The sequence below is a fragment of the Fringilla coelebs genome (assembly GCF_963513975.1).
Source record: "Fringilla coelebs genome assembly, chromosome: 8".
Taxonomy (NCBI): Eukaryota; Metazoa; Chordata; class Aves; order Passeriformes; family Fringillidae; genus Fringilla; species Fringilla coelebs.
Window position 1 is genome coordinate 30,094,577 of NC_140066.1, and position 24,794 is coordinate 30,119,370.

Sequence of the window (24,794 nt, forward strand, 5' to 3'; positions counted from 1 at the left end):
TACTGACTACTGCTTTTAGTTATTCTAAAGATATCTGGAATTACTATGAGGACTGATATTTATCAGTGCCAGTAGCTACAATAGCAAGGACAGCTCCCATTTCTTTCCTGCCCTGCCCAAGTCTCTGTTTTCCAGCAGGACTAGGGGAACAAATCTCACCAATTTCCTGTAAGTGCACAAGTCACAGAGACAAAATGCCTTTCACTGTCTGATAGGCTGGGACAGCTTTGGTGCCAATTCCTCCTCTCCATGACAGCAGGGAGGGAAGGTATTAAACCACCAGCAGTTCAGAGAGCCCAGGAGGCTGTAACACAATGTGAGGTGACTCTCAGCAACACACCAAGCTGGCTGTACCTCCACAGGACCAAAGTGCTGCCCACACTGAGTCTGCCCCAGACCCTGCAGGGATTTGCTCACCCATTCCCTTGTACCAGGGTAGCCCCTCATCCTCATAGCCAGGTCTCACTCAGCCTTGGAAGAGCCAAAACTTTTTAATTTTGATGTTCTAAAGCAAAGGAAGCCACTGTTTATTTACAAATAAATCCATTTTCATGTCAGTGCTGGCTGCAGCTTCAGGCAGAGATTTTACCAAGCTTTCCCCAGCAATATTGCAATGGAGAAGCCCAACACCAGACTCATGAACTTAAATTAAACAAAATGCCATAAAAAACTTAAATGCTGAGACAACATTAGATCAAAGCTGACCAAAGAAAAACAGAGTCATGAGAGAAGTAATGGCATTAATTTAACAAGTTAATTCCAGAATACTACACCCCAAATAACAGGGAGAATTCTCTCTATAAAATCCTCTCTCCAGTTTCACTGGCCCTGTAACACACTGACAGTTTGGCAGAAAACACAGTAAAGACACTTTAACTCTACTAATTAACAGGACCTGTGTATAGGGAAGGCAATACACAGAAGCAAAAATACTAATGGAGCAACAAGGAAATAAAAAAGGGATTGTTACGAGGCTACACATACCCAGCTTTCATAAAGAGCAGCAACATCAGCAATCAAGGTGCTGAATGCAAATCAGACTGCTCTGATTTAAATCTGCTCCTGTTGTGGCCAGCAGGAAATGTGTCTCCAGATTCCCCCAAAGCCATGGAGGAGGACAGGGCACTGCTCACCTCCTCACCTCTGAACAACACAGGCACAACTGAAGTGCTACCGCAAAAAGCTTAAAACCAGCAGTGGAAATCTCATAAACAAACTTCAAAGTAAATATTTTACCAGGCATAAGTAAGTACTTATTAAGATTTAGATGGTATCTTCAGTGTCCTTGACATTTTACAATAGTGTTTATCTCCCTTGTTTGCTAATTCACAGAATTGGATAATCTACAAGAAATTTACACATTAGAAACGAGCAGGATTCTCAGGCACGACTTCATAAATATGACATTAGCACAACAATGCTCTAATATAAACATACACCATGCTAAGTAGGAGCAGAGCATTTCCTGAGAGCAGAGGAGGGCCTGTTTGCCACTGAGTGAGCTCTGTGTGAGAACCTGCAGGGACCCCAGGAGGGGAAAGAACCCAGCTTGTCCCGTGGAGCAAGGCTCTGCACCGCCAGAACACTCAGGGAAAGGGGCTGGGAATTAGGTCAGTGAATCAATGACCCCCCCCCAGATGTATCAGCCCAGCACTCTGCAAAGGGGAGGGGAGATGAGACAGTTTTCAGCTCTATGAAGAAAGTGGTATTCTGTCTACAGTGTGGACTCCTTTTCTTCCAGTTAATTAAAAACACGTGAGCAGTCTGTGCATTGTGATTATTTATAAAGTCCAACATGAAGCTTGTATTCCCAATTATTAGTACTCACAAATAAATCCCATTATAATAAAAAATTCTATTTTTACCTGGCCACTAATGGGACATAAAAATTATACTGAGGCATTATTTCCTAGAGACACGCAATGCTTCCAACAAAAACCTGTAAAAATTAAACTGGGGGTTTAAAGACTCCTCCATAATGCGAGGGAGCAGCTGTGACCACTTTTGGAGAAGGCACACACTGTAAGCAGAAGAGGGCTTTTGTTCCTCTGTTAAGGATGTCAGAGCCATTTGCTTTTTTTCCCTGACTCATCCTTTTCCTTAGTGGGCACTCTGACCCTTAGTCCAGGCAAATCCATCAGCACCAAGAAGTTCTCCCTGGTACCTCATTAATCACTCCCCTGCCATGCGCGTGCCACCTTACCTGCAGATGTAATTCTTCTTGCAGGACTCTTGCAAATTCAGGCAGTTGGGTTTCTCCCTGTCCTCGTATGAGCACACAGGAACAATAGTCTGCCGCCTCCTCTCAGTACAGGCTACGTCCCGACAGGAGCAGAAGAGCATCCCGTAGCTGTGCTTGGGGGGCACCTTGTCAAAAAACAGCCGCAGGGCCTTATGGCACTTCCGCTTGTTACAGATCTCGTTGGACGTGCTGCTGGTGCAGGGCGTTATGTAAGCAGATCTGAACCTCTTGCAGGTATCATTGAGGTTACAAGCTTTGGCTGCATCCAAGCAATTGTTCCCCTTTGAAAGTACTGGCTCCACTAGAAGAAACAACACAACAGCAGTGAGAAAGGCGTCACATTTGAGGTTATTTCAGTGTTAACGAGACCCTGAATACATTTATTTGTTGCATACAAAGCTTTCAGTGCCAGGCACTGGGACCAGTCCTTCTGCTTCTCAGGGTAATGGCTGAACAAGTGAACAAGAGCATGGGCATGCTGTGAGGGCAGAATGCTGGTGAATAAATGACCCTCTGGGCAGGCTGTACTTCATCTTCTTCACAGCAGACACTGCAGGGTGAGTACTGGGTAAGACTTGGTCTCACCAAACACCTCTCTTTCTCTAAAAGCATACATCTGGCATAAGAACACAATGACAACATGGGCTAACTCTGTTTTTTTAAACCTCTGACCCTTCCCAGTTCTTTACCTTGAACAGGTTAAATGACATGCCATGCCTACCCCAGGTGACAACATTTAAAAGTAATCTGTGGACTGTGCAGAAAGTAAAATCGACATGCCCAGCACGACATTTTTGGGGTCTGAGGACGGCCCACCCAGATAGGAAGGAAATCAGGTGCAGCCTCATGTCTGAGAGCTCTCTAAGGCCACCCACAAGTTCCATACTTAGGTTAAACATTCTTATATGATTGATAAATGCCACCCGAACCTGGAAAATTTATGAACTTTAAAAGGCTTGAAGAAGCTGAACCTAAAATTAAAAAGTGACTGCGAAAGAAACATTTTAAAACAAGGATGTCCCTTTCTCACACACACACACACATACACACTACAAGAAATTATAGTAAAAATGAAACTCAGATAAAAATTAAGGCCATAATTACACATTTAATTTCTCAATACATTACCCAGATATTAAAACCCAATAGATGCTTTCCATGAAAACTAAGGCAACTGGCATGAGATTGCAAAATTCAATTAAGAATATTTGTAATGCTCCTTTGGATGTTAGGAATGCCAACATCAGAGATCCAAGAAAATACATTAATTTCCCACTGCTACAGAATTTGCAAGCTGAACAAAACATTTTGCAAATATCTGAAATCTGCTGCAATCTCTTGGGGGGCTGGCCGAAGATAAAACATTTTAAATGATCCAAAGCTCTAAATTAGTCTTACAAGAACCTTTTTTTTCCCTAGATCTTTCACCTTTACCCAGAAACTCAGTCCAAGGTCCTTCTATAACTCACTGCCACTCATCTCCATTCTCCTACCATGCTGCCTGCCATTCCCAGATCAGGACATCAACCTTTTCTCTTTTTCCACAGCAGGAAAACACAGCAGGAGCAGCTTGGCTGAGATGCTGCACTGAGGTGCTGCATTTGCTGAACACACTGTGCCCAAGATGGGCCTTGGCTGCTTGCACACACTTCCCATTATTCAAATAGATCACCTGCAAGTGCCCCTTGCATTTTACCTACCCAAAAATAACACAAAGCTGAGGAGCATTAGATCTGTGTTTCACTCTAGCAGCGTGCTGTAGCTGTGTTCAGTGTGTTTGTACATTTAACCTTTGCAATTTAACAATCACACTCCAAGTCCTTCCCAATCTCAGCTGCTTGCACAACAAAATGGCAACTTTTGCATCTTATCTTCATAAATTACAAAACTGTAAATATGCAACACTTGACTATAAATTAAGAGCCCAGCATTTCTTATAATAGCAGCCTACAACAGATTATGCAACATCAGATGCAGAAGAGACACCCAAAACACAACCCTCTCATAAAATTATAACATTTTTATATAAAATGTTGTACTACATTAGCCTACAACTATAATACTAACTATGAACTCTCAAAGTTTTTTTTAAACAGTATATAGAATTATATGTTTAGTACAAATATAATTACTATGTAATCTGCAGGGCATATAATTATGCAATATATGAATAGTATATGCTAATTACTATGTGATTGCAGAGTAATTACATGGTTATTTGTGCCTGGGAGTCAACTGCTGAATTCCACTATTTAAAACAAAATTCTGTGGAACAGCTCTGAATGGGATACTGCAATATGAACAGACTTCAGCTTACAGTATTCATATATGCTGCTACAGAATTAAAAAGCACTGTGACTACAAGCATCTCAAAAATCAGAAGGGACAGGTTAATCAATCTCTTTTAAAAGGCAGAACATAAGCCAAGTCACTGACAGTGCAAACAGCAGCCAGAGTTATCTTGGGTGAAAGTTGAATTAGGTGCAAAGTCTTCACAAAATATAGCTATGCATATTCATACCTGTCATTCAATTTATATCTGCCCAACACTCACATTCCTCTGCACATCAACTCTGAATACAGACTGGTTTGGGGGGTTTTGGTTTTTAAACCAGCCCTAGCTGTAATGTGCACCTTGCCTTTTCTGTTTTGATACATATGTCTCTAACTGTTGTTTCTGGCGTACTTGTAACATTATACCAATTATTTTTATCTTTTAAAAGCAAGACTAAATGCAGAAGAGGATCATCAACTGCATCAGAATTAAACCAGACTGTCTAAACCAACTCTTCTCATTAATACCAACTTCTCTTAAGCTTTTAAATCACATTTGAATGCAAAATTGACAATCCACAACACATTTAATGCTTAATTTCTATTGCAAAAGGGTAGAATTATTCTCAAGTCCTGGGGTAACTACAAACAGTTAACAACACTGGGAGTGTTCCTCAGGATTACTTATGCAGCAGTAATTCATAAGGTCAAAATTTCACCCAGCTTCTGTTCTGCAAAGCTTAAATTATTAAGACAAGCAGGAGTTTGGCTCTTACCAGGTACTGACTACTTTAAAAGCAAATGGATCTTATCCAGAGCTACTTTTCATGCCAGAATCCTTTGAGCAAGGTTTGTGTAAGGAGAACCTTCTTCAGTTCTTCCCTCTCTTGGGGCATCAGCATATGGACTGGGGGCAGTCAGGGCAGGAGCCTGCGACAAGTCAAGATTTCTCCGCACCACCATTTCCCAGCCCAGAGCGTCCTCTCTCCCAAATCCTCCTTGCCTGGGCCCATTCTGTAAATCTCTGCCAAGCCACAGAGCCCTCCACTGGTGCCAAATCACCAGAGCACCCGTGGGAAGTCCCTGCACACCGGGGATGAGTGGTGGTGCCTCCTCCTGCGAGCGAGGCGCTGGCTCCTGACTGCAGCGCGGGGCCCCGGAGAGCTGAGCGGAGCTGGAAGCATCAGGATGCTGCTGCCTCCCAGCAGGAGCCTCCATCAGCAGCTGGGGATGCAGGCAGAGGGATGGCAGAGCCCAGGCAGAGCCCAGGCAGAGCCTTGGTGGGACAGCAGCAGCGTTGGGATGCCCAAACCCCCTCCCAGCAGGCAGGTGCTGCACAGCTCACACAAACTGGGGCAGGACCGGTGGGCACTGACACTGACTTGCCTTCACCTGCACCCCCAGCCCTTCCACGGCACTTGAAACACGTGTGGCTCCTTTTCTGACCCATTCTACCGGTGAAAAAGCAGGCCTTGGACTCCAGTGCAACACCTTTGATGTTTGTTACCTCCTGCATGCCTCCACCCTGGCCCAGCACTGCTGCAGCTGCAGCAGTCCTGGACTCCATCTCCCACAGACCACAGAAAGAAGAGAGCCAAAAGGCCCTGCTCATTTATCCAGAGGTGCTCCTAAAGGCTAAACAGAGCTTCCTCTACCCTGTTTGATCTTCCTCGTGCCTCACCCTCTTTCACAGCCTCTCCACTTTCATCTTTCATTTTCTTTGCAGCTCCATTTCTATTTCATTTCTACCTCCTGAGTCTCCTCAACTCCTGTTAACCCACCCCATGGTACTCAAAAAAGGATTCTCAGTGGGTACTGGCAGATTCTTATTTGTGCTTCCACTAGACAAAAGGAGCACAAGGAATATTAGTTGGTCTGTAAGATTCTTATTAAGCAGCAAAATGGACATTTAGTTTTCAATTTTCTTACAGCATATAAAAAACAATTTACTGAGGTTGTCATTAAAATTACCATTACTATTTGAAAGTAATTAGCATTAGTAGGTTTTCTAGTGGATATAGTGAAGGGAATGCTGTAAAGAGAGCAATAAATGCTAATGTGATGGAAGGCAAAATTACAAAGTGCTAGAGGTGACCACATGGGTATGGGCCTACTCCAACACAGGGGCAGAATATGGCATATAGAAACCAAAACCTGACCAAAATTAAGAAGAGAGCCATGATCCCACCTAAACAAAAGTACTGCTGTGGGGTTCACCAAAGTACTTTTGCTTTTTAAGAAGAGCAGATTAAAAAGTAAGGAAAGCATAGCAAATATGGCTATCTGGATTAAAATAAACTACCATTTTCCTGGACAAATTATTTCTAATCCCAAATGGAAGAAAAAAAAAAAAAAAAAAAAGGAGTCATCCCCAAAAAAATCCTGAGACTGAGTGTTATTCTGAAGTTCTACTTATCTTCTGCTCAGCATTTACTAAACAGCTGGCCTATTTCAAACCTTTTGCATAATCTTAACAAGCAGGTGACTTAGATTTTAAATTAAAGCTAATATATTGTCAGCTATGACCAGGGCTTTCAGAATACTACCACATACAACAAGATTCATGTTGAAATTACAGTTGATGGCACCAGGTGACAAAGATGAGACTGATGCCTGTGAAAGGTACAAACAAAGCTACAGCAGCAGAAAGATCTAAAGAAACCTGCCTAAAATGAGACTTCAGCTTCCTAGACCAAAGCTGGACCATTTTACATTCCTGGTTAGTCATTAAGTCTTTGATCACACACATTACCTAGGTCCCTAGAATTCTCTTCTGAATACCCCCATAAATTTACTGGAGGAGGTAAATACCATCTCCTGCCCATGCCATTTAGAGACTGGGAACAACCACATTGCTTAGCATGACCCAACAGGCATGATTTGGAAGTGCTCATCTACCATGTTATGTTTGGAAGTGCTCAGCTGCTGTGTTATGCACAACTGCTGTGTGTGAAGTCTTTCCCAACACACCCTGGCCTTTGTTTCTGTCAGACTCCGCTGGTGAATCATCAGCCAGGATCTTGCAGGCTTTGGTTCAACGCCTTCCGTGGCATGAGAGACTCAGAAACACTGTTCTCATTTCCCAGAAGGGCTCTCAAACCATCTCACTGCAGAGTGTTCTCAACAAGGAAATGGTACATATTGCAAAACAAAGAGGGAGCAAGATGCTTCAGCCCAAGAATGAGAGCTCTCACTGGGAGGCAGACTGCTGGCTGCTGGCCTGCACCCAGGAAGGAGAGTTACTTCTCTTACAAGAGCAATGACTGGAAACCTCCCCTGAAGAAGACTCTACAAGCCTGCAGAGGCACGATCCCACTTGTACTCCCTACTTCCAATCCCTTCAAAAAATCCATAACCTTTTCTTGTAGCACATCTCCTCGCCTTCCTTCCACACCAAGGTACTGCCAAACCCACGGGAAGGGAGGGCATCCTCCCAGGCTTCCTGAAATCCTGCAGAGATGAGCAGAGAGCACCCCCACTTCCACAAGGACTGTTCTGATCCCTGCCTTGGTGCCTGAAGCACCAGGAGCCCTTGTGCTGGGTGCCCATTACATTTCTGGCTGGCTGCTCCCAGGAGCACACTCTGACTGCTCCGTGGGCAGATGCTCCTGCCTGAGGCTCAGAGTCTCCTCCAGTCCAAAGCCTTGCAACAAAGCTCATTTCTGTATTTCCAGACACCTTTCACTAGACCAGGTTGCTCAAACGTCATCCTACCTGGCCTTTAATATTTCCAGGGATGGGCCATCTGCAGACTGTTCCAGTGCCTCACCATCCTCACCCTAAAGAGCTTCTTGTTCCTTTTTTTATTTGTTTGCTAGTTGTCAAAACTGTCTTCTCTGTGTACCTTATATAGATTCTGAGCATCTTCTAAGGATTTTAGATATCACCTCGAAGCAGAGGCTTCTAACTTTCAGGTGGACACATTTATCTTTTGGTCTGCTCCTGGAAGTTTAATTCTACTAATGGGTCCACATTCTCTAAATGCTGCATTTTTTATTGCCCAAGTTCACCACTGGATCTGGGCTCTAATACTCGACAGAGCTCTTGCCTATATTTTGACTTAGATCCTGCTTTAGTTAACCATTACCTGGTGCATTTCATAGACACTGCAAATAAAGCTTGCAGTGAAATTGCAATTCCTAAGCTGCATATGTATTGATTAAAAAGGGGGAAATTGTATCTTACTATTTCCTTTACACTTAAATTCTTTACTAGGGAGGAATGGGGAAAAGCTGAGCAGAAAACTCCAAGGTGGCTGAGCCCTGTGGGTTGGCTGAGGGACATCTGCTCAAATTACAAGTTATGTAAGAGGAAAGTCTTATAAACCTACAGTGATCTGGTTTAAATTTTAGTTCCACAAGGGCAGAGAGGAAGAGGAAACCCTGCTCCCCAGTGTTAACAATACTGTGGCATACACTGCTGAAATTCTGTCTTCGCTCACAAATACCCTGATCTATCACCTTTCATTTCTGTTACAAATCTAATGAAAGGTTATGCCAGGGTCCCTAATTTTCCACATGGCACTGAGGACAGCAGCTCTACATTATATTTATGCCAGCGCAGTCATTTTGTTCACTGCAGCTATTCTGAATTTTCAATAATTTAAGTTATGAATTTGGCTCTTTAAAGCTACTGTTACTTCTGTCCAAAATATCTCACTTAGGAGGCAGAACCACATTAATAAAGTCAGGGACTTGCTAAACAAAGAAACTACAGTTGTTGCAAACTGATCCAGTCACTGTTTCTCACATTACTGCACCAATGATTCCAGTTCTACCCTAAAGAGTTTTAGGGTGTAAAGATCATTTTAACCTATCTACACTACACTAACACTGGGGATGGATTATGCATGACTGGGGCCATGTACAGCATACAATTTTTTTTTGTGAGGGATTCAGTCATTCCACACACAATTCATGCTCTGTGCTGAGTGAGAGGCTGGGTTTGTGATGTGGAAGGCTATCAACTCAGTTTCAGCTGAGTTCTTCTAATTAATTTCCCCTTAAAAATAGAGTACAAACGTGTTACTGCATATGCTCTCGTCTTATACAGCTCAGTATTTTATTATTAGCTAAATACTAAGTCAACAGAATTAGGAAAGAACCAGAAGACACGGAAATAGAGAATAAACCTGTGAAAACATTCCAACCTACACGGTTGCCATGAGCAGTGATTTACTGCAGGCAAGTTCTCAAGACACAGTGAGGGACTGTTTTGCCAAAGTCATGCCAATTTACAGGGCAACTTTCAGCATTTCTTTTTATTACTACAGAATTGAATTCACAACTTGTTTCCTCTTTTCCTCAGACTTGATTAATTACCATGTTAACATAACTACTATTCTCCTGCTTATAATGGGCTCCCTCTAAAGTGCTGCCCCAGCAAAATAAGCCAGGAGAAAGCTTTGAGCTCTTTGCTCTAGCACTGCAATCCTTTCTAATCTCACTATTTTTCAAATTTATGTTCCATTCCAATAAAGCTTGTGTGAATATTACAGCAAATCAGATAATACAAGGTTATGACCCTTGTAATTGATCCTTCAAGGTTCTTTTTGCCTTTTTTTTCCAGTTGACGTGGTAAAAACCACATTTAGCTGCGCTTGTTGACACTTGAGAATTCACTTTGTTGGTCATATACACTGTTTCAGAGAGATCACATTACACAATGATGTATTTCGAGGGCTTCATTTCTTCTATACCTACAAGCCCATTAAGCTGTAAGCAAACCTCCTGTGGGGCTGTAAGACTGCAAGTATCAAGGGGGCAATGCTCCCATCCTGATAAAGAGGGAGCATGGCTGGAAGAGTGTATTATGTGAGGACACAGGGCTAAACACTAGCTACTGCTTAAATAATTTCAAATAAATAAAAGCAGCTTAAAATAAAAAGTAAAATTTCCATTTATAGAAAAATTTAAATGAACACAGAGCACATATCCCAGGACTAGGAATCAGTTTTCTGGAGCAATGGTTTCTGTATCACATGACCACTGGAATAAAGTGATTAATTGGACTGTCTCAGTAAATGCAATCATTACACTTTTAATTAACCTTTTCAACCTCTTACACCTCTTCGTTTTGTTATGCATTAGATTTTTACAGTTTCCCAGTTATTATGCCTGACTACACTTAAAACAATGTGGAGCTCAGTTAGAAAGATAAGAAAAACAATTGAAACAGCTCTTACTGCTCGTAACAGGAAAATACCACTGATACTGTCATCATCAGAGCAGTTATAAATCAGGTGGAGGACAGGCATTCTGAACTCTGTGGCTACATTCCCACCTAATTTTTGTTTTGGCAGCACACTGTTATTTAATGACTCTGGCTACCAGGAAACTAGCTTTTGAAAATTCTTTCTCAACCTAGTTATAATTACTCCATATAAATCATACAATGATCAATTATAATAATCTTAGCTTCATCCATTATTTAAACTTAGAGTTTGAATCTACACAGCAGGAGTGCAGGAAATTCCAAAGTCCCTTCTCTGCTCACTCACAACTGCTTTACTCCTGAAGCCATGCCAGCTACAGAAAATCAGGGGCCAGATATGCTCTTATCTATGACATCCAAACCTGAAATAACCACAGATTCCAGACAAGCAATGGCTTCTGGCTTGGTTTTGGGCTTGGCACACTCTCTTACACTTGATGAAACTAAATTCAACGTGAGATTTTGCTTTCTTTACATTGGTGGACCACAATCAGGGGAGCTCTGCAATTACATACTGTGACAGCATGAAATATTCTTACTTTAAAATGGCCTAGCTCTTCCTCACATGGATGTATACAGACACATTTGCACACACATATGTATGGACTAGAATGTTTCAGTACTATTTGCCTTCATGTGTCATTTCACAAGAGCTTGAGAAAAAAAATCCAAATGTTTTGTGTCTCATTTAAGGCTGATCCTAAGATACTTGAACTCTGTGTGATATAAACATTAAGTCTGATGGAAGGAGGAAAAAAAACTTAAGAAGAAACAAACTTTCACGAAGGATCAAGCAAAACATCCGAAACTTTTTCAGAAAAATTTCAGAACTTTAACTGGATTTTGAAATAGTAGCAAGGATTTTTATAACTATTTAATAAACTGACGATATGTTTTTGATCATGCAAGATATTTAGCTAATTTTTATTCGTTTTCTGCATCTTGTTCTAGTTCAGTCTCAGCCATTATATTTGCTATCCAATGTAAAGACAGTGTTTGTTTTGAGGTTCAACATTTTTTCATTTCCAACACGTATTTTAATGTTTCAACTACATGCCAAGAATTCCTTTGCCAATAGAGCTATATTTTTCTGTGCTTCTCAGCTAAGTCTGCCCAAGGCCCCCCAAATTTTGCAGCATTTAGGCTGAAGCAGAGAAAGGAGATGACAAGGAAGGAAACCCTGTCAGGGCAGGAAGGAAATTCTAGAAATACAAGGTCATACATGTGATAAAGCAAGTATTCATATCTAATATCAGATTCACAAGGTTTTTCAGTAACTCCACAGCCTCTCTGAACAGCTATCCACTATTCCCAATGCATCCCATTAAAATTTTTTCATGGTATGTTATCAAGCACTTTCTGCAACATAATTCCCCCCTGTTTTCTTCCTGAATTTACTCCTTTCCTCTTAACAATGGCTTTTTAATTTCTTGAGGACTCTCCTCCTATTACTTGTCTTTTAAGTTAGTTCCCCTTGTATTCTTTCTTCACAACATAGATGCATTTTCTGGATATCCAAACTCGTGCTATTTATTCTCAGATTTGGGAGAGAAAAAAAACAAAACTCCAAATCATTGACCAAGAATTTCTGTACAAGTTGTACTCAGGAGATTGCTGCAGACAGACAAAACCTGTTAATTCAAGAGTTGCTGAAGCATAGCTTACTCCAGCCTCAAGCAATAGCAGTGTAGGTAGGGATGGTTTGCACACACTGACTGCCTGCTGCAGGAGTATATATTAGCTTATCTTTGACAGCAGCTTGCTCTTGATGGCTATAACCTGAAAAAAAAAGTCAAAGTATATAAAACCTTAGTAGAAAAAGTATCCTGCTTATTCTGCAGTGTTCCTCTTTCAGAAGGAAACTGAGAAAGGACAGTGGGCTGGAGAAGTGATTGTGAATCCAGTCTGACAAGAGCAGCTGATGGGATAACTCAGGGAACACTTAGAGGCAGAGAAAGGGGAAGATCTGTCCAGAATAACAAGAGGAAAGCTCCACTGTTCCTAGATGGGAGAATCACAGATGTCTCACTGGTCATGACAAAAGTCCTCCAGCACAAGAGAGAGAAGAGGCTCAAAGCACAGCGAAAGCAGCAGTGACAGACACAGGGCAGATGCTCAGTTAGTGACAGCAGCAGCAGCAGGGGTGGGGCAGAGGGTGCCATCATGGCATGGAGAGAGCAATAGAGACAGAGACCAGCAAAACCCACAGCAGCTGGGGAGGCACCAGCTCAGCCCCCCTTTCCCTGCTGCCAGTGAAAACCATTCGGGGCAATTATCTGACCCATCGACCAAACAATATGAGCCTCATTCCATTAATCCACCACCAGCTGCTCCTCTTTTCCCTATCAGTTGGTCCCAGTGAAATCCTGTTGAATACAAATAAATTCACCACGATGTGAAGAGGACAGCAGTGGTAACTTTTTGTTCATGGATTTGGTTATGTGAGCTTCAGTCACTGTGCTGCTGCTGAGCCCAGAGCCAGGGACAAGGAGATGTGTGCACTGGGGCAGGTGTACCTAATGGATCAAGGGAAACAAGATACTTTGGAAATAAATCACTTCAATGATACTGCCCTGGAGAGTTAATAATGGTTATGATGGTCCCCATCCTACTGTGTGCCCAGAGATAAAGCAGTACAAAAGGAAGGTGAGGCAGCTGTGTGTGATATATGTCACTTACCTACAGTGCAACTGGGGGTTTGTTAACTTGAGATCATGATGATATTTAATAGATCACACCACACTAACAATTAGACCACTGCCTACTGTCTAATCTAAATTTCCTGTCACTTTCATTTATGCCACGTACAACACATGGCAATAGACAAAAAGCTCCTTTTTATTTTCTCTTCAGTGTTCTTGGCTTTCCTGTTCCCCACAGATCCCCCTCCTGAGCTGGTCTGGTTACTTTTCCTTAGCTATTATAAATGGCCAATATCTCTTTTTTTTTCCAAATGTAAAAATGTGTTTCTTTCTGAAAAAAGACAAAGAGGAAATAAAATTATTTTGACTTATTAACTGTATTTAACAGCATTTGTGTCTCTTTTTTGAGGTGCTGCCCCTACACTGAACACAATATTTTGACTTCCATTTACTTCAAAAAACTCTGAATCCGAATTTTATGCCCAAATTTGTCTTGTCTTTGAAACCCATTTAAATCAACTAAGCATCTGATTGACTGCTATAGTGACCTGAGCATCAGCCAATACTCTCCTTAGCTCCATTTTTAACTCTAAAATACATATAGAATCTATTGGTTTTTATTTGGCATACACTTTTGCAAATATGTTAATGCACAGGTACACAAGACAGAAGTAAACACAGTTGGAAGAGAAAAGCAGTGTTATAACAAAATTAATTATTTTGGTGCTCAAATACTTAAGTCAAATGAATGTCTTCCTAATTAGTGAGGAGTGAGCCTCACTAAGTAAAATGACAACACTATTTACATTTAAATAGTCTATTTTATTCAGAGTCACTTCACACACATGCACACTACTGAAATGCAGCCAATTCTGCAGTGGAGAATAATAATTATACAGCACCAGCAGCACTGTCCAAGAGACATGGAGGGATGTGGATAAGAGATATATATATAATGCTCCTGTAATCAAAATTACAACACTTTTTTTAAATTCTTTTTTCAACATTCATACTCCTGCCTGATCAGGTAAAAAGTGTTACTGCTGCCAGGAATTTCTATCTCAAGAGTGAGATCCCAACTCACATCCTGCTAGGATGCTTGCACAGTATTGACTAAAATGGATGGGTTTGAAATAGTAATTGACTAGTGATGTATGGCTTCCAAATAGGCAAATTATGTTGAACACGTCTCAGTAAGTGAAGGACCCATTTCAAGACAACATTGGTATTAACACTGCTAATGTTTAACACATTCCCTTCCTGAGGGTGCAGCCGGCGCAGCGCTGCAGAGGCAGCAGCGGTGCAGCCCCCAGGAGCTGACACTGGCACACAGGACACTGCCCGCGGGTCACTCTGGGAGGTGGGGACGTGCAGACTGCAGCTCTGCCCCTCCTTGCACAAACACAGCTCTGGGTCATGGCTGCAGCTCTGCCTGAGTCACTGAGGCCGTGGGTGCAGAACCTGTGCATTGCTAATTTCTGCCTGTGAACCTTGGTGCTTAGCAAACTGAGCGGGAAACTTTGGTAATCTTCAGCTTCCCAGCCTTGTCCTACTCTTTCTCTTGAAGGACTGATTCAGTAACTCTGCTAGGAAAATGCTGAGAGATGGCTGGAGTACTCAGAGTCAGTGCTCCTCACAAACAGGCTGATGAGGAGTGTCTTAGCCCTGTCGGGGACAGGAGATCAACACCATTCCACACATATTTGCCCTTTGTTTTTATTTACTCGTTTCTTCATCCTCATCTAAAACACAAACTGATTTGTTTATATACCTGATTAGTGTCAACAGCATTATTTTACTTCTGAATACACTTACAAACGCATATATTCGGTTAAAAACAGTACTCATGTTAAAGCCTGAGAGCTTAACTAAACCTGCATCTTGAAGCTAGTGATGTTCACACTATTGCCAGTGAGAGACATAAAATAACAGAGCCCCTATCCCAGCAAAAGCACTATACATAGAAGCACTGAGGAGAGAAGAGAATCTCAAAATTCATTACACACTGGGTACACACACATTTCTCAATCAGCAGCAGCTCCTGCTCTACCACTGGGAAAACTTTCACACGTCCAACTAAGTGCACGTCCAATACAATAGCACAGTTCCCTCTGTAATTCAAGAGCATAAGAAAGAATGATTAAGAATGCTATTGAAATCAACACCAAAACTTCAAATAAAATGAATCATGATTAGCTGTTGAAACTAGAATGATGTAGAAAAGCAAAATATCCACAGTATAGCAGTGCACCAGTAAATAAATAAAGCACAAAAGTCCCACATATTTGACATTTGAAGAACAAAACTATCCATCAATGTCTTGGCACAGATCGATCAAACAGAATGCTGCTGACGAAAATCTAATAGTATGATGGTAATAATGTAGCCATAAAGCCTCTACTCTGTAATTGACTGCTTCCACTTCAAGCTAACATGTCTAAAAGAGTGACTAATGTTCACCTAAAGATTTCGCTTGCGTTGAATGACAATCAGCTACACCTCGTGCTATTCTCCACAGATTGCTTGTGCTGGGTAATTGCTGAGGGAGAGGAGCCAGAGAGGAAATAGACTTCTTAACTAAGGAAATTTATGTGAAGAATGGTAGGATAATCTCCAAGGAAAATATTTTTTATCTGATTTTAAAACACAACACAATACTCCAGACACAGCATTCCTTTCCTAAAGCAGAAGCATCAGTGCTGACTCCATAAACAGGGCAGAGTAGGTTTGATATTTAAAATGGGTATTCAAACTCTCAACAAGATATAAAAAATGCAATTTTTGCCCCCCAAAATTGCAACCTAAATTTTTAAATAAAGAACAAATTTCTGAGAGGCTACAGTCAGATTATATGCTTTGGTCAGACTGTCCATTCCACTGAAAGTCAAAACAGTTAATTAATTATAAACCAAATAGAAGCATGCCCTTCAATTACACGTCTTTATAACTCACTTTTGTGATCCTACTGAGCAGACTATTTTACAAATAATGTGAATTAATACACAGTTTATGTAGTTTTAATTCAGGAGACTCACATGAAATTAAGCACATTTTTGTACTTTACTAAACAAAACCTGAAAAACTAAAGAAACAGTTTGGTGGCTTTTCCTAATTTTTTGAGGCCAGAATGAGAAATTTAAATTTCCTTTCTAAGTTTCACTGAAGATAAAAATAATTAAAATGTTTGAAACTCTTTAATGGACCATGATTGCTCTGTCGCCTTTGATATATACTTAAAGGTAATTGGCTAGTCTTAGTGATGTATTTTTAAAGAGCTACCTATTGATTAATAATGTTTCAGTATTAATATAACCACTTTGTGTGGATCAGGAAATATCAATAGCAGAAACCCATATTTATCCACAAATTAACTGGATATAGATCTGTTGCTTTAAGCAAAATGGAGTGTATTCACTCATTATTTTAAGAGTAATGAGTAAGACTGAGGATTAAAGCAAAATTTGGGTTTGTATTTCAGCTGCATACAATAGATAAAGTTAATTTCTTTCTGCTCATGCAGAATGAATGAAAAAAGGACATAAAAGTACAACTTCCAGCTGCAGGAATTGGTGACACTGTAGTTTTGTATTTTGGGCCTCCAGGTCAAATGCTGGACAAAATGAAATGTGCAGTACTGACAGAGGTGGATTTTTTTTTTCTTAATCCAGTTAAAAATGGATTAAACCAGTAAATGATCTTGTAATTGACCCCTATAACCAGGTCTCTCACAGCCCCACTCATCTCACAGGTTCCACAAGGACTCAGAGGTTTGCTGATTTATAGAGATATTTGAAAAGAATGCCCTGGCCTGTGCTGAAGAGCCATCACAGAATTATAAAAACCTGCATCAGTTGATTTGCATAGGAAATGGCAGAAAAAGAAAGTGCTGTGCCTTCCTACCACAAACAAGAATAAATAAATTAGGGAATGACTCATTGTCAAGTATCTTACCAAGCAGTTCAAAACTTGTGCACTGAAATTTGAGGAAGATCAGGCAAATTCAGGTCTGAGAGCTGCAATGGCTATTCAGTTCATCCTACTGTGGCAACCCAAAATAAATCCATCCTTTGCAAATCATCTGTCCCAGTCTCCCAGTGGTTGTGATGCTACAGCCTCCACAGTAATCCATACAATGTCTAGTTATCTTTAAAGTTAGATTTCTCTTCTCTAATATCTAACCTAAACACCACACACTATAATTCAGGACAAATTACAATTATTCTGTCACAGAGGATATTGCCCTGCTTTGACATTTGTTCTTAATGAATCCACACTGACCCTCCTGATCACCTTACATCCCCCAGATACTTTTAAATCATTTTTTTTAATACCCTATTCTATCATGCTTCCAAGCACTCTATTTGGGAACTGGATCAAAATTCCCTGGGCTTTTTTTCTAGATCTATTTTATTAATGGGATGTGTATATATATGTTTTTTAGGTTTTTTAAAATAAAGTAAGTAAGTTCTCTGTTAGTTTTTCAGTAGCCCCCTTGGGCTTTTTTTTCCTTCCATGAATTCTCAAATTGCTAATGGCTTAGTGACAGCTTCAGTTTATAAGGTACACTAAAAATAATTTAATCAGGCCATAAGAAGGAGAAAACTCTCACATTTCTTGAGTGTTTTTCTTCTTTTCTATTGAGGACACACTTTAACTTGAAATTAAAGAGGAATTTTTTTTTTCATGCTACATCATGTAATGACATATCACATGTTACAGGTCAAATAACTTATAACTACATTCCTAAATTGCTTGCTGAGCTATGTTGAATAGTTTTAGATGGCCTTTTATCAATACAGCAAGCAGTTCCCATGGACAAAAATCTGTCTTTTCACCTCCAATACACACAGGTCACCAGGGGAAACACAAATTCTGGTCAATCAGGCCTTTATTATCATAAAGTTGGCGAAAACTTCATCGCTGTTGTCTTCTTTATGACCAAACACAAATGTTTGGGAGACATTTCCACATAAACAAAACCCTTCCGTGGCAAAACCAGGATCTTCAAATGTGCACTCACTCCTCCAGAGCCTGAAAGCCCCAAGCTCTGAGCAAAGTGTCCTTATTGAGAAGAGATCCCAAAGCCGCCCTTTTAGGACAATCCCAGTGTCCTGACAGCCCTCTTCAACATGTGCATGACCACCAGGAGCAATAAAATAAGGACCTCTGGGATCTCAAATGCATGAAACTGCTTGCTTGCTTTCCCATTTTCCTGAGCAGGAAGCTCTTTATATCTCTCTCCATCTCTCTCCTGGTCACCCCAGCTGAGCTGGGGCAGCAGTGGTTGAGGCTCCTGCTGTAGAGAACATGATGCAGCCAAAGAAACACTAAATCCAGGTGGAGACAGAACAATGGGAAGAAAACCAGCACAAAGCTCACTGCCCACAGCAAAGGGGGTGCCTGAGTCAGGATCTCCAGTGCTACAAGGCTGTGGGACCAGCCAGGGAAGGACTCCTAAAATCCATACCTGACAGTCAGATCAGCAAGGGGCTTTTTCTCAGCATCTGTCCCCAGCAATGACAGCCTGTTGAGCCTGACAAATAGGGGCTGTTTCATCTGTTCAGGAAAGCAGTGAAAACGAACTAGAAGTGCTGGTCAGCTCCCCAGAGCCCTACCCCCACAGAGCTGTCAGGCAGCCAGAGCCTGGGGAGCTCCAAGCCCACTCTCCTACCATTTCCCATTCATCTATAAAATCGCAGGAAGCCAGTGAAGGGACAGTGCCAGGAGCATCAGTTTCCATTTCTGAAGGGCTCCTGGAAGAAATGTCAGTGTGCTCAGCCTTCATTCCCCGAGTTGGAGGGAGCTGAAAAGAGATGGAAGCAGGGAATACTGCATGAAATGTAATCTGTGGCCTTGGGATGAGGGCCACGGCCATTAAATGATCCCCTGAGTGTGAAACTCTGCAAAGCCTGGCTACAAACAGGAGATCCAGCTCCTGGATGAAGCACTTTCTCCATCCCTAATCAGTAATTCTTTTCAAGGCAAATTAATGAAGAACTACTACTATGATAGAATGGCTACTAGAAGAGTTTCCTCCTCTGAGTTTGGAGAAGCTTAGAATAAGCTCTAGACCAGGCTATCAGCTCCACACCGGCCATTCCCATTTCACAGCAGGATCCCTCAGGCTTCTGAAGCAGCAGGAATGGGAATGGGACAGAAAAGGAAGCACAATTTATCACAAGCAACAATTTATTGTGAATTTGAATGCCCTAAACTTGCAGTGACTGCAGAAACAGCACGAGGATTAGCTGCCTCAACAAACACACAAGTTGCATAAATATTCCCACTATTATTTATTTCCTAACAATAATGCTAAGGTAATTTTTTCCCCTTTTCTTAAAAAAAAAAATCAACTTTTCTAGTTTGTCTTTATCCAAACAGATCTCCAAAATTCATTAATGATTAGACTGCTTCTGAAGAAGTTTTACTTGTATGAAAAGCCTGCTGCAAAGTAAGTTGTGAAGAAGTAACATGGCACTATAACAAAGTCTTACATTTCCCTACCTTCTTTTAATCAGTCTCACACAGTGCTTTACATTTTGTTATGATGTGTTCATGCAGTGCTGAATCTCAAGTAAGAATGACCCACCCAAATTCCCAACAAGTTAAGCAGATGCACAAAAAGCAATTCAGAAACAAGCAGCAACGCTACGAAAAAAAAGCCATTAAACATGAAGAGAAAGCTTTTACCAGGGCATAGGAATAGGTCAAGTTGTGCAAAAAGGAAATATAAGGAGCACTTTAATGGCCTTAAATGCATCGGTAATTTTACAGCATTTGCTTTCTTTTCCTTTTCCTTTTTTTTTTAATAGTGAAAGGATGCACTCAATTCCTAAAAGCTACTATATTTAACTGGAAAAATGAGTGACCACTGTTTACTACTACAAAATCCATGTACTCGGTCCACAGTAAAAAAAAAAAAAGTATTTACTTCAAGTCAAGCAGCTTAAAGGCTTTCCTATATTTCAAATACATATTTTTCTGAAATTTCATCCAAGATTCCTCACTGTCAGTTTTGAGAAATTACAGCAAATTACTAAGGATCTCTATCCATGGTTGAAAATATTTTTTGGTTAACAATGAAGTCATTACTCTTTTTATCCCTGTAAATTCCATGAGAGCAAGAAACAGAAACACAATAAAAAATCTCTTTCATAACAGTTGATTAGAAAATATGGCCTGCAGAAGTCTAGCTCTCTTTGCACTTCGCACATTAAGAATCCAAATACGTTACCAAAGCTGGGATTTTAACCCCCTACAGCTTTAGCACAAAGAAGCACATTAATAAGATACAATTTAGATTTGCATTTTTTAATAAGCAAGGGGATCAAAGAAAATATGAATGCTGAAGGGATGTTAAATCATGTGCAAATTCGAACATCAAGGTATACTACAGATTGAAGACACATTGGCACTCAAGCAAACGTAGTAAGGCTTTCCAAAAGTTGTGGTGAACAGAATGGGCTCTTTTTGAATTGTCTGCAGGCATCCAATGAGTCTAGGAGAGGAGGAAATACACTGAGGTTGTACCAAATATTTTGTGTATTTGATTCTGAATCTGGTAATGTTTGATGGCAGATTGGCTGGGATGATGGAGAACCAGCAATGGAAGGATTCCTCTTTCTAATAACCAGCACTGTTCTCATTAAAGACTCTGGGCTGTTTCTGCATGAAGATTTGAGTATTTTAACAGACATGCATTGTCATGCAGACAGCAGGATGGCTCCTCTCACTGAGGTGGCTGTACTGCTGTACCTTACTGGGTGGAACCATCAGTCTGGGCAGCCTGAGCACCATCAGCTGGTACAAAACTTGGCTGGGGCCCTGCCATTAAAATGGGCTCTGTCTGTATTCTTCACACCCCACAAGGAGGCTGAGATACCTCCCAGCCAGCAGAATGCAAACCAGCACCCACATTTCAGCTGTTCCTGCCCACCCAGGGCAGCTGACAGGTACATAAAGGGACACAGAGTTGTTGAAAAGGGCACCAAGAAAACAAGAGGGAAACAGCCTTGACAGGCTAATGACAAACATTCTTTTCTGTAAAACTGTTTTACATTTTTTGAAGAATTGAGTTCATAAGCTGAAGCTGCCTCCAGGCGTGACCAGCATTTACTCATCAGATCTCCACAGGCCTCAATGACCTTGGCAGTCTTACAAGGATCATATTTTCACATGGATGAACTGCTCCTGAACAATTTCTCCAAACGGGATTTCTATCAATGCCAGGCACACTTCTCTTTTCATTCTACTTCCCTTTCCTTGATTAAACATATCTACAGTGGACATTAGAGAGAAGAAAACAAGCTTTCACCAACATGCAGATTCAGTAAAATTAAATCAATCAATCAATCAATCACAGAACTAGAGCAGTGTCTGCAGTTATCACATCCTTCAGTGCAGTTATCACACTCCTCACTGTTGCACGCTCCATCCCTCTGCCTATCCTGGTGATTTACTTGGGAAGTTCATCAGGACAGGGTTTATCTTGCAGCAGTGTTTGTGCACAGCAGAATGGAGCCTTGTTCCCAAACAGCTCTTGAGCATTATGTAATAAATATGATTCATATGTGGATCATCTCCATCACTCTCACACAGAGTGACAGAAGATAATACCTTCTGAAGGAATCGCTTTCAACACTTCAGTGTCAGCATGCAGCAATGCTCTATGCTTATTTTAAACTTCCAGCTTAGGAGTTTCCCAAGAATTTTGAGGGAAAAATGCTTGATGTACTTGGTGTATACCATGAACTATATTCTCTGCTTGCAGTTAGACTCAAAAACTCAGATACATCAAGTTCTGTCTCATTTCATAGACTTTTCCTATCTTTAGAAAAGACCAACACAGAACAAGGAATCTAATTTACAGCTCCTAAAGCATCAGACTGAAAAAATGAGGATGGTATTTATTCTTTGTCAGTATAAGCAATGCATAACAGAAATCTGTATTTTAAATAGAGAAAGAAGTCTGTTCTAGTGCCCACGGAAAAGCCTCCAATCAAACACAAATACTGAATGTATAAGCAGAATTCCAGATTTAGTTCTTAATTAGCATTGTCTACACCTGTATTAACAGCAAATTGGTTTGCTCCCATGTCACATACACACCCATCTTGCTCCAGTGAGTTCAATGGAGAGGAAGAAAGTAAAAAAATGTCCTGAAAAGCAGCTTTTATTGGTTGCTGTCAGACAGGGATAGATGGACAGCTGCTCTGATGCACTGCAGAAATCCTTCTATTCGTAAATTCCTAACACATGCATAAATCATAAGAGCCTGAACGGAGCAATTACTCTGTATCTGAAAAATTCTTTTCTTTTTAGTGGAAAATAAACTTGGACAAAACCATCACCAGAAAAACTTGTAAAAACCTGCCCTAATGATTGCTATTTCTAATAAAATATTTATTATGTCATGTTTTCAGTCATAAAAATACAGTAACAAATGGACAAACTTTCCACTTTGAAAGAGATAAATAAGTTAAATTTCTCAATTCAACAACAGGTCAACTGGTACTGTGTGAAAATTTTAAAGCTTGGCTGACTGACTGTGAGATGTCACGGGTATCTCATGTCTGGTGTCACATGGCACAGCAATCATCTGGAGACAAACTTGTATCACTCACTGGGACAGACCTGTCAAGCTTTAGGACTTGGTAAGAACACATGGCTATAAAAATCAACTTGGGTTTATGAACTTGGCCCATAGAAAGTAAGAAATATACATTTATGCAAATCAATTTCCAGTACAATAGCTGAAAACAAGAAACAGACAATTTAAAAAAGTGGTGTTTGACCTAGTAGTATTAGATATATTTGAAATATTTTGTAATATGTCTAATTCAAGAACTGCTCCATTTAGCTGTTGAAACAATACTGTAAATTAATGTCAGATCTTAACAAAAGCTGGTTTAGCTCAGCCAAAGGGGAAAACAAAAAAATGCCAAAAAATTCTTTTGTAAAGCACTGTCTAGATATAGAACATGAATACTGAATTGTAAACTAACTAGAATAACAAAAGCACCCTTTTAATGAATGTAATTTATCATGACAATGTCAATGTGATTCATGTAATGGGGCCACATGTCTGAAAAAAGGAAATTACAGGTCATTAGGGTAAATTAAAATTATGTAGTGGGTTTGAATGATTTTCTTCATTTTGCTAGGAATTTCTCAAAATTTTCTTTTAATATCTTAAGTCTTCTTTTAAAATATCATATCACTCTTCTAGACTCCAACCAGTTTCAGCTTGGAAAGTGACAAGCATGAGTTGTAGGGCTTTGTCTGATTATGTAACATCTGTATCAATAAGAAAATGAATGAAAAGCCCTCGTGAATCTACTATGAAAACAACCCTTATTTTTGTTAATATAACTATACACACAAGTCCCTTTTTTTACCATGGATTTTTAGTCCCTTTTTTTACCATGGATACACTGGGTAAATTTTGTGCCTTGGAGATACAAACAAAAAATGAGAAGAAAGACAAGACACAAGAGTTTAGAGGACAAAAATGAAGATTTTGTAGGCAGAGGAGGGAGCTTGGGGATAGTACAATATAAAAGAACAAAATCAGAACACCATACAAAAATGTGATTTATCCTAAGGTCTTAGTTAACATTGCAAATAAACAGACCTAGGTCCTGTCCCAAACCTTAAAAGAACATCCCAAATACTAGAAGAATTATTTCTTGTGGATCCCCAAATCCAAATTCTAATAATGCTTTTAAGGTAACTTTATGTGTTGTTAAGAAAACTCTTTCATGCATTTTAGAGGAGAAATTCCAACCAGTCTTGAGTGATGTCTGAAGCGAGTTTGAAACTTATATTTTCATCCAGTTGGTAATTAATCAGTCAAAGCCATGTCTCCAGTCTGACAGAGTTCCCAGTCACATTTACAGAGGAAGCCAAGGTTAATTTTTTTCAAATGTGGACAGTTCAAATTAACTCTTACCCATTGAAGTCTTTTCTTCTTAAAATGGCCGTGACAGTTTTTGGAGGAAACAAACTTGAAAAGGCTGAACACTTCACTTGCCAGTGGTGAAACCCTAAACTAATACACAATTTCATACAGCATGGCAAAGACTACTTTAAAGCCTACCTTGCTGTAAGAGCTGTAATTTTAAATGGGTTATAAATCAATTGTACAGTTTTTTAAAAATACACATGCTGTCTTTAAGCCACTGTACTTTAGAAATTTCAGAGTGGTATGGACCACTAGGCATTTAGCTATACACAGTTTTGTGCTACTCTTATCCCTACTGTTTTTAATTAGTTATTACTTTAACATGTTGTCTTTGAAAGCACAAAGGCATATGTCAATAACAACCATGAATGATTAATTCTGTTACAGGATCTTAATTTACTAAGCAGGTAACATGAATTTGTGTGAGTTGAGTCCTAAGAATATTATGAATGTTAATAGA

General features: G+C 40.3%; 1 protein-coding gene across 1 annotated transcript in view; it reads right to left on the reverse strand.

Annotated features, from left to right (window-relative positions):
• Positions 1-24,794, reverse strand: part of GFRA1 (GDNF family receptor alpha 1) — a gene marked incomplete at its 3' end in the record, with an annotated part of 129,338 nt that overhangs the window by 46,425 nt on the left and 58,119 nt on the right. The window contains exon 4 of the mRNA XM_084210656.1: positions 2,204-2,543. Coding sequence (XP_084066782.1) covers positions 2,204-2,543 — 340 coding nt within the window. The remainder of the gene's footprint in view (positions 1-2,203; positions 2,544-24,794) is intronic.